The sequence below is a fragment of the Peromyscus leucopus genome, chromosome 11 (assembly GCF_004664715.2).
Source record: "Peromyscus leucopus breed LL Stock chromosome 11, UCI_PerLeu_2.1, whole genome shotgun sequence".
Lineage (NCBI taxonomy): Eukaryota > Metazoa > Chordata > Mammalia > Rodentia > Cricetidae > Peromyscus > Peromyscus leucopus.
This window is the reverse complement of record NC_051072.1, coordinates 55073229-55084262: the sequence shown is the minus strand read 5'-3', so window position 1 is coordinate 55084262 and position 11034 is coordinate 55073229. Positions and strand designations below refer to the sequence as shown.

The window sequence follows — 11034 nt, the reverse complement described above, 5'->3', positions numbered from 1 at the left end:
TTAATAATAATAATAATAATAATAATAATAATAATAATAATAATAATGTTAATAGGAGTAGGACAAGAAGGAATAGATACTCAGAAGGTACAGAAAAATTCAGTATGCTCCCATCCCTTTGCCTGATCAACTTGTCTACCTAGGGACAACCAGCCCCTCCCCTGCCACACACTGAAGAAAATAAAAGCATGCCATCCATAACTTTCCCTAACTCCAAGAAAAGAGTGTATTGGAGATTGTTCCACATTATCTTTGTAAATGATTAAAACTTCAAGGCACATCACTAACAGTGATTTGAAAGATAAAATGGCAGTGACAGCCCCATTTCAACAACAGCAGAGGAGGAGAAGTACTCAGGAATTAATTTAATACGAAAAATGTACAAGTGTTGGAGGAGGCGCTGGAGAGATGGCTCAGTGGTTAAGAGCACTGACTGCTCTTCCAGAGGTCCTGAGTTCAATTCCCAGCACCCACATGGCAGCTCACAACTGTCTGTAACTCCAGTTCCAGGGAACCCAACACCCGTGGCAAAACACCAATGCACATAAAATAAGAATAAATACATTAAATCCACCCCCCCCCAAAAGGTGTTGGAGGAAAAATTTAATGTACTCCTAAAGGTTACAAAATTAGGCCTTAGGAAATGGAGAGGCACCTCTCACTTGCTGATATAACTGAGTATCCCAGCAGGCTTGGTCTCTGAAAATTAACTTAGAAATTGAATTCAGTTCCAATAAAACATCAGTAAACATTTTATTTATTTATTTTGAAACAGGGTCTTGCTATACTGGCCCTGTGCTGGCCATCTAAGTCTTGCCTCAGCTTCCTGAACGCTGGGGTTACAGGTGTGTACTACCACGCCCAGCTCTGAAACCCTTTCACTAGACCAGACATGTTGATAGGGAAGATCACACAGAAAATCAACATGCAGGAAGAGTTGGAAAACATTAAAAGTGCAAAGCTGTGGGAGGTCACCGGCCCCATCACACCCTGAAAAGTGTATGAAAGTCTCTGTAATGGAAACAATACAAACCACGGGTAAATAAGGCCAGTGGAGTAGGATATAGGCCCAAGTGTCATGGAAATAGAGTATATGATAATAGTGGTACAAATAGACTTCTTTTATAGTGTTGAATAGTACTATAGTATTCCTACATATAGTATGAATAGTAGTTCCATCATCTGGAAGTATCACAGTTTATCACCTTGCTTTTTGAGACAAGCTTTCATTTATAAAATGAAAGCCCAGTCAGCCTGGCCTCAAACTCATGACCTTTCCACAAGAGCCTGTCAGGTGCTGAGGTTACATTGCAGTGAGTGCTCAGGACCCTCCCACAAGAGCCTGTCAGGTGCCAAGACTACAGTGTGTGCCTCCAGTCCTGGCAGTAGCTGACTTCAAACCCCTAATGTTAGAGGTCATGAATCTGAGTGATTTACACTCTACTCTTTGGGTCAGGCTTCTGTTCAACTCTGCCTAAGGCCCCTCCTGTCTCCATACCTGGGGATAAAGGAGTTTGAAATCCAGGCTGACTTAAGGCGGTCCTAGTTGGCAACTGCCTCCCATCTTCTTTCCAAAGCCATCTTTATCCTTGCTCCAGTAATTTGTTCATGAATCACCGGCCTTTTCAAATGGCACGTAGCCAAACCCAACTGGTAACACTAAGAGCATGCACACAGGTTCTTATGTGGACCTACGTTTCTAAGTCCTTTGGGTAGATTTCAGAGGGTGGCACTGCTGGTAAAGGCATGGTTAGTTTTGTAAGAGCAGAGCAAACTGTCTTTAGTACTCATTAGTAGCTGGTGATAACGACACTGTTAGAACCCACGCGCCTAAGGATGGGGAGGGGAATAGATCTGGTGGTATCCACAATGAGTCCATGGCTTTATACCGATATATTCAGGTTGTGGGTGTGTGTAAGAAGATTTATGTTTGTGCTGGATGCAAATCACAGCTCCCACTCTAAAGTGAATAGAAGCTAGTTTACTCAGAGCCAAGTAGGAACCGTCAATGGCCCAGGAACACAGATTCTGGTTGCCCCAAACGACATGTACCACTGTAGAAGACATCACAGAATGAAAGAAGACTACAGGCCAAGGGACTTGTCAATCATATTGGTGGAGGCATCAGGTAGGTATGCTATGGTCAAGCAGAAAATCTCTTCTATAGGTTTCAGATGTGGTCTTTTGACATTCTTAGCTTAGGCTAGGTGGAAGCTAGTAGTCTGCTAAGTGAATACATTCTAAAAGATTTACCCAATGGACACAAAGGCATTGGGCCAGATTTAGAGATTAGTAAAACATGGTTATTAGGGAGACTGAAGATGGCCCAAGGTAATTTTGACTCTTGACTGGAAACCCTGCTTCTCTCCACAACCACCAGTTGCTATCGACTATCTACCAAAGCCAAGAAGCAATGAACACAAGACCAGGAAGCACACTTCAGCATCAATTTTGGTTTCTAAAGGCCATCTTCCACCCAGGAGAGTCAGAGTTCCTTAGAGAAATACTAATTCCAGAGCAGAGGAGGAGAAATACACAATGGGCCCAAGGAGATCTCATTGTGCCAAAAAGTAAAGAAATGATGAAATCAGAGATGAAAAAGGAGAGGAAGAAAGGACACAAGAATCAGATCGCTGAGGCTTCTGTGGGTGACTCAGAGAATATTCAGGCATAGAAATAACTATGTGACTCCTGACTTACATTCTTAATCTTCGCCATGTGCCCTCCTCAGAGGACAATGCTGCATCTCCACCAACAAATCCTTACTGATTTGAGATGGGGGCCCAAAGACACAGGACCAGACACACAGTTCAACCACAAGTCGCCTCTTGTGTGTGGACTTCCAGTTCCCTCCTGCTCTGGTTCCTCCCCTGGAAAACTCCTTTCATTCTTATTTATCTTCCACCTTACATTTTCACTCTGTCTTTTAGATGTTTTCTTATTGGACTCCTCCCTATGCCCGAATAAAAGGGTCCACACAAGCCCTCCAACAGCTCTCACAGCCTCTGGCTCAGCAGTGATGGGGTTCCAACAGGTACCACACCGCCAACCGACCAATCATATCAAGGAAGACCTGACCTCGGTACAGTAAAGCGTAGTCACCCTACAAAATCAAACAGATTCCCTCCCTGGCTGCCGTGGTCCTCCAAACCCACACGGGTTTCAACTCGATGACTGCTGAACGAGGAGGCCTGTGTGCCTTCCTAGGGAAAGAATGCTGTCTTTATGCAAACAAGGAGATGCTAAATAATTAGGAGGGGGAAAAAATCAAAAACAGAGAAAGGGGGAGACACTTTCTGGAAGGATATCTGACTGTTTGGGGACCGTGGATCTCCCTCCCTTTTGGCAGGCCCAATCATTACAATTCTGCTAACCCTACTCTTTGGTCTCTGCCTTTTCAGCTGCCCTCCAACAAACACTACAAGCTTTCACCCCCCCCCCCCAGAAGGTCACAGAATTCTTCATGTCAGAAAACTACCAGCCCCATCCCACCCAGAAGCTACCTCAACATGCCCCTTCCAATGTCGATCGTAGCCCCCTTCCAACAGGAAGCAACTTCCCTGAAACTACACTCCACCACCACTACCCCCCCCCTCTTTTTTTCTTTTTACTGTTCCAGAGCTGGGATATGTTGGCCTCAGGTCATGAGGAATTGAGTCAGGCTGTATTAGGCAATAGTCCTGAGCCATAAGAATGGCTTGGCCCCAAGCCTGATCATTCTGGATCCACCCGCAGAGACAATATGCCCAGATATTGAAAACAACCCACTCTGCTCCCAATCAAATCACAAAGAAATGGCTCTAACTTCCTGGTTGCTACCTAAGTGTGTGTGTGTGTGTGTGTGTGTGTGTGTGTGTGTGTGTGTGTGTGCAAATGCACTCAAACCTTCATCCCTTGGAAAAGGTGGGGCCACTCCCTGTTCCAATAACGCAGTTTCTGACTGTTGAGATGGGGGAGATAATTATGCTAAAGTATTAGGGCATGTTACTCAAAACGAGATTCCCAAGAGTTCATAGTGAAGTAAATACATAGTGAACTCAGAAACTCAGAGAGAAAACTAAGAAGTCACTATTGGTAGCCATCCTAATTATAACCAATTCAAGCAAGAAAAAAAAAGCAAAAAGCAAAATTCGAGGACTACTTGGTAATTACAAGGGGGGATGGTCAGTTTGCAATGGAGACAGGATACCAGGAACACAGTGATCCCATAGGAGAGCCAATCAATACTGTGCCCCTCTCTGTCCGAGGCACCAAGAAGCACCCCATTGCTTTCCTGCACGCTTGCACAAAGCTGTTGCCCGAGTCAGTTCTGATGAAGCATCAAACAAACACCTGTAGAGAGAGATTTTAAAAACTAACCATTGGGCACAGCATGCACGCCACAGGTGTTCAGTTCACAGATGGAAAGCAGAAGCGTCTCTTCCAGCTGCCCACTTCCAGGGCACCACTGGCCTACTTGCTTAGTTGGAAGTGTGGACACAGGAAGTCTGGGTATGTATTTAGTTTCAGGAGCGGTAGTTAGAAGAAGGTTTGCTAGGCTATTTGAGTTTTACCAAGAAGGGCAGGGAGAGCCTGGGATGGTGACGTATGGCTGTAATCCCAGTTCCTCTCAGTAGTTAGATGAAGAAGCAGGAGAACAGAGCTGGAGGAGGCTATCCTGGGCTACACAGTGAGCACCTGGCTGAAAGAAAGAAAGAAAGAAAGAAAGAAAGAAAGAAAGAAAGAAAGAAAGAAAGAAAGAAAGAAAGAAAGAAAGAAAGAAGGAAGGAAGGAAAAGACAGGGATATAGAGAACAATTATGGGGTAGAAGAACATGCAAAGACCACAGTGGATATTTCTGTCTTCCTCTTATACTATCCTCAACACAAAGGTAAACAACCTGCTCTCTAAGATAGTCTCTGGATTTTAAAGTGCTAACATTCAAAACTTTCTGGCTATATCTTACTAAAAATGAAAAGTAGTTATCTACTTCAAAGGGTAAAAATGTATGTGAAGAAGAAAACATGCGTTTGAGGATAATTTTCCAGAAAATGAAAAATTCTTTACTCTCACACACTTGCAAAAATGAATACATCATCAGATTTTATTTAACTTAATGAAGAAACCGCTAAGAAGTTAAAACCTGTATATGGAACAATACAACAAGCACCTGTCAATCAACTGCATAGAAGCCATTTGAGTACATCAGCAGGAGTTACTTTTTCAAGGCTATCATTCACCTGCAGCTTCTAAAGCCGTAAAATAACTCCCATGGACTTGGCCTCAGCCTGAGAGGGTAGGTTCTTTAGGTAGTGCGGTATTTTCTCCTCCACCTAACAGTTATCGCTCTTTTCTAGACACTGAGTAAGCAGACAGTCTTCCGTGGGCACACCCCCCAAACAACTTGGAAATGAAACTTCACCATCAAAAAGGCCCTGTGCAGACGGACTGTGTGTTTGGCCCACTGCTGATGGGAAGGAAGTGGCTTCATGGGTACACACTTTCCATAAATGAATCAGAAACACATCTGCACAGCTCTCTTCTCTATTTTCTCACCTGCCCCAAGCTACGACCTTGAACTAGACACAACTTACTTGTTACAATAACACACACACACACACACACACACACACGCACACGCACAGGCACACGCACACACACACACGAGGAAAAAGGGAGAGTCAGAGATACAGACAGAGACCACAGACACAGATTGGGAGACAGAGAGAATGTGGGGCCAGGAGTTGAACCATTTACAAAGTGGTTCTTCTGGGGGTGAAGGGAGCGCTAATTATAGTCTTTAGCTGCCAAGGTTGCGGCTAGATTTAATCAGTTAAGGGATGTGAAAACCCTTTGGAACGCGCGGATCTCAAGTTCACGGCTAGGAAAAATAACAACAGGCCTAGGGTCTGGACTTTGGAAGCACCAGCCCAGTTTGCACGCGTGCTCTGTGCGGGCTCCTCCCCCCGACCCCTCCGGGAGGCGGAGGGCGTGGACGCCGGCCCTCCCCAGCCCGCGGCCCGCCCAGGTGAATGAAATCGTGAGGGGGGCCCCCTCCGGGCTACTCAGTTCCCGTTTCTGTCCGGGACGCCAGCAGCTCAGGCTGGGCTGGCTGCGAAGGATGGGCGAGCAGAGAGGATGCACGGGGAGGCAGGCCCGAGGCCCCGGGTTGCAGCAGCTCCTCCTGCTGCAGCAGCTGCTGCTGCTGCTGCTGCTATTGCAGCCGTCGCCGGGCTGGGCCTCCGGGGCTGCCCGGCCGCCCCACGTGGTCTTCGTGCTGGCAGACGACCTGGGCTGGAACGACGTGGGTTTCCACGGCTCGGTCATCCGCACGCCGCACCTCGATGCGCTGGCGGCCTCCGGGGTGGTCCTGGACAACTACTACGTGCAGCCGCTGTGCACGCCCTCGCGGAGCCAGCTGCTCACCGGCCGCTATCAGGTACCAGGCGGGGCCCCCTCCCGCCCCGCGTGGCTCCCCGAGCCCGCGCGCTCGTACCAGGGACACAGTGGGACCGCGCTCGCCGCCCATGGCTGCCCCAGGCCTCTGCGCATGCCCGGTCTCCTCTTGGTGGCCCATTGCCGAAGTGGCTTTCGTTTTCTCAAGGTCTGAGGAGTGGAGGTTTCTGGGAGCTCGAGGTGCTGTGCCTTTGAACCCCCAGGGACAAGGGTAGATGATGGGGTCCCGAGGAGGAAGGATGGAGGAGAAGGAAGGCCCAAGGAGCTCCAGAGTGGAATTAGAGTGAGGGGGGCGGATCCTGGTAGCTGGTGTGCTCAGTGGTCCTAGGTCGGGAGTGACCCACTGGGACAGGAAAATAGAAAACCGTGTAGATGGGACTTTCAGAGATTAACTTGGAAACACTAAAAAGACTGGGATTGTTGACAAAGGGAGCATGATCAGAGGAGCCCGCAGTGTATGAGACTGGAGGGTACTGTGACAAGTCTTAACCTTTACCCCGAGTCCCTCTTCTGTCTTGGGGCCCGGGCCCCAGGTGAGATAAGGCACACCCCAGCTCCTCTGTATCTGTCTTTCCTTTAGTAAGTTACCTGCTTGTCTGTAATTATCCATGTGTAAACCACCTGGAGACTCGAGCGCTGGCCCCCCAGACCTTCCGCTGTACACCACCAACAATGGAAAGTCATTTCTAGATTCCCCACACCCCTAGAATAAAACACAGGGTGCTGATACTCCTTCTACATTCGAGGGTAAATCCAGCCTGTATGAGCATCCTCACTGTCCTTGAGAGAAGTGTCTGCAGCTAACGGATTTACCCACAGACTATGTGTATGGTAGATGACTAAAAACAGTAAGAACATTTCTGTAGTGTTTGATTGTCTTTAAACGTAATTTTTACAAAACACCCCGTGAGGTGGGTACTGTGAATCCCCTTTACAGGTGAGGAGATAGCTTGCCTAAATTGTATGTCAGCTGAGGAGTCCTACAGCTACTAAATTGTAATCCTTAGTTTCTTGAATCCACCAGTCATCTCAGACCTATGAAATCACCACCTCCCCTCCATTCTGAGGTTGATGAGTTTATAAGATCCTGGTGTGATTATGACCAAATTAGATATTATAATTTGTAGTAGTTATTACTGAATACTGGTGCTCTCTCTCTGTATCTCTATTTACCCATCCATCTATTCATCCATCCATCTCCCCCCCTCATCTTTTTCTATACACACAATCTTCTGGCCTTTCTTCTTGCAAAGATTTAGACAACATGGTATGAGTGTGGATATCCAGAACCAATCAGCCAAACATGTCAGATAGCAGATACTTGAGGGAAAATGGATTAGCAGTAAAAGTATGATATAATCCACTGTGTAATGGATTATAAGCACACTGTTTATTCAAGCATTTTGAACTCATTGTCCTCCTACATATGTGTTCGTTCCCAAAACCTTTCAGATCAACACTAACCTCATGTTCTAAGACTGAGATAAAGATTTCAACAGTGGTCCAAAGACTGAAGAGAGAAGATATTTTTTTCTAAGGGACCCAGAAACATCCATAGCCAGAGTTTACTATGGAGCTAAAGCCTGGTTCACTTCCCTACCGGCAGTAAGGGCATCCCAGGGAATCTGCCAGGCTGCTAAGTGTGATCGGTAGTCCCTGGCCAAGGCAAAGGTCTCCCAGCACACAGTAGGCGTCTCCTGGCACACTGCTCCTCAGCAGTAGGGGAGGGTGCTTCTGAGTTTGTTCTGAAGAGAGAGAACTGAACTCACATTGCAAAATAATGGAGGGGCTGTTCATTTATGCAACATCCTCATAACAGACCTGAACAGGAAGGCAAATAGTGGACCTCGAACCTCACCCATAGAATTGATTACTTCTATCCACTTCCACCCCCTAACATGCTGCACCCACCAGGCCCTGGAAAAATCCCTGGGTCCTGGGAGCACATCTGTGGCTAATAAGTGAAGGAAAAGGAGAAGCTGTGTTCTTCAGAACCACCAGAGGCATCTCGAGGGAGCTGACTCAAACATCTTTTTCCCCCCCCAACTATAGCCTGTCACAGGGTTCACAAGTTCCTGTTAAAGATTATTTTGGTTTAGTGATATTCTTTTCCTGGAGTCTAAGAATGATCATTGCCTTCAAATACTACATGTTGGTACATTCTCAGCACCTTTCTCATCTCCTTCAAAGCTAATTAAAATAAAGATTTTTATACTTAAATAATTCAAAACCGATGACACCCCTTGTTTAGAACCATTGTCAGAACTATAAGAAAATATTTTCTGTACCTTCCCAATAGTCAGCTGTAGATTTTCTCACATAGCAACCTCTTTCTATTTCATGGCGTCATAGTGACGTAGCAGTGGCTGTGGAACACCCAGATGTTTTTCTCCACAATGTCAGCATGATCCTTCGACATTGACCTCTAGTTCTTCTGTCCTGATGCTATATTTATACTGAACAGTGGTGGTTTTACATTTTTAAAAGTCCTGTTGTATTAGCATCGCTGTTTTATAACAAGGATTTGTAAACTGAGGCTGGAAGAAGGTAGGACACGACAGGCTGGGGAATGACTTGGGAGCAGAGGACTCACCTCACAAGCATGGGAGCCTGAGTTCAGATCCCCGGAACCCACATCAAAGGTCAGGCTGGTGGCATGTGTCTTCAATCACAGCACTGGCAAGATGGGAGGTGGGTCAGGTGGATCCCTGGAAGCTCCTGGGCCAGCTAGACTGGTCTACACGGCAGAGTTTCAGACCAGTGAGAGACCCTGTCTCAAGACAAAAACATGGAAGGTGCCTGAGGGCTGATACCTTAGGTTGTCCTCTGGCTCCACAATGGGTGCTGTGTACACACCTGCACCCCTGCTCCCACACACTTGCACCCACATTTACACTCACACCCACCCACACCCACCACCACTCACACTGAAGAAATGTGCCCAAGGCCACAGGGCTAAGAAATGATAGAACTGCTTATGATCCCGGCGGTGTGCTCAGAGTCAGGACTTCCAGCAACTATATCGTGTTTCCTCCTCAGAAGTATTAAAAACATCACCACGACTGCCCCTTCATACTTAATAAAATCCTTATTTTTTTTAACATTTAAGTCAATCCTAAACATCTCCATCTGAAAAATGAATCTATCATATTTTTAGTTAAAGTTTGCCTGTTTTAAGTATAAAATGGGAATGGATTTTATTTCTGGAAGAATCATTCGGTACAATAAAATAAAAAAAAATTGTTAACTATTTCAAAATTAGGTGCTTGAGAGAACTGTTCAGGAGTCCCGCCTGTGACCTTTGCAGCTGTGGCGGTTAGTTCTAATTGTCAACTTGACACAGTCTCTTGGGAAGAGTCTCGGGGCAAGATTGCCGTTGTTAGGTTGGCCTGTGGCAGGCATCTTGATTGTGTTAATTGGTGTGCAGCCCGCTGTGTTGGCGGCATTCTCTGAGTTCGGGTCTTGGACGGATCGGGTGGGGAAAGTGGACTGAGTAGGCATGCCGGCGTCTCTCTCTGCTCTCGACTGTGGGTGTGCTGTGACTGGTTAGCTAAGGTTCCTGCCGTGACTTCCTGGTCACGATGGACTGTACCTTGCAATCTCAAGCTAAAACAGCCCTTTCTCCTCTAAGTTGCTTTTGGTCGGGGTATTTTTTATCACAGCGATAGAATTGAAACTAGGGCATCAATCCTAATGTTGAGAGAGTTAATGTTTAGGGAACCTTCACATTTGAAAATCGGATGAGCTTAGACTAGCCAAACTTAGCTCTCGTGAGCTTTGGGGTTGTGTGTGTGTGTGTGTGTGTGTGTGTGTTTACTTTTGAAAGTGATGAGTAAAGAGAATAGTTAGGAAAGATGAGACGTAGGTTTTCCATCTTGGTTGTGTCCAATTATGACCTTGCTAGACTCAGTTCCTCACAAAAAGATACAGGACCTGGGCTAAGCTCTGATGTGCGGTCTGGCCTTGCATTTATTTGACCCTGATGCTTTTGTGTTCCCAGAGAAAGTGCACATCATCATACCCACCAACCTCTCTTGGGTAAGAGCAGACGACGCTTGCCTAGCTCTGCCTTACACACTGCACGAGGAGACGACCCTTCCTAGTAGTTAGTGGTAAATGTAAGATTTAGAATTTAGTCTCTGTACAGCCAGGTAGATGTTCTCCTCATGACTTCTATTCATTATCTTTAAAATCCATCTATGCATTTTATTTTTAAGTAGAAAACACGTAAGGTCTAAAGACCCAAATTCTAAGGGAGGGAAGCTTTGTGGTATAGTCCCTGACAAACTGTCCTTGTTCAGTAAAATCTTCTCATCCCACACTCAGGCAAGAAACTAATTAAACTCAGAGAGTCACACACAGAAAGACGTCGTGAGTGTAGGAGGGAACTTGTTGAGAAGGGCTGCAGTGGAGACGGGGTGGGGGGGATGAGGTATGAAAACAGTTAAAGTCTGTTATGTAAATGCATGAACCTGTCAAATAAAACTATTTAAAACCATCAAAGCTTACCAAAAGGGCTGAAAATTTTCCTCTACCCCAACCTCCCCCACACCTTAGGCATTCAGTTCCCGTGTTCATAGGGAAGTATACAGAGAAGTG

General features: G+C 46.1%; 1 protein-coding gene across 1 annotated transcript in view; it reads left to right on the top strand.

Moving 5' to 3' along the window:
- The first annotated feature begins 5954 nt into the window (after nt 1–5954).
- The window catches only part of Arsb (arylsulfatase B), a 164696-nt gene continuing 159616 nt past the window's right edge, over nt 5955–11034 (top strand). Inside the window, exon 1 of the mRNA XM_028871646.2 lies at nt 5955–6418. Coding sequence (XP_028727479.1) covers nt 6101–6418 — 318 coding nt within the window. The 5' untranslated portion in view covers nt 5955–6100. The remainder of the gene's footprint in view (nt 6419–11034) is intronic.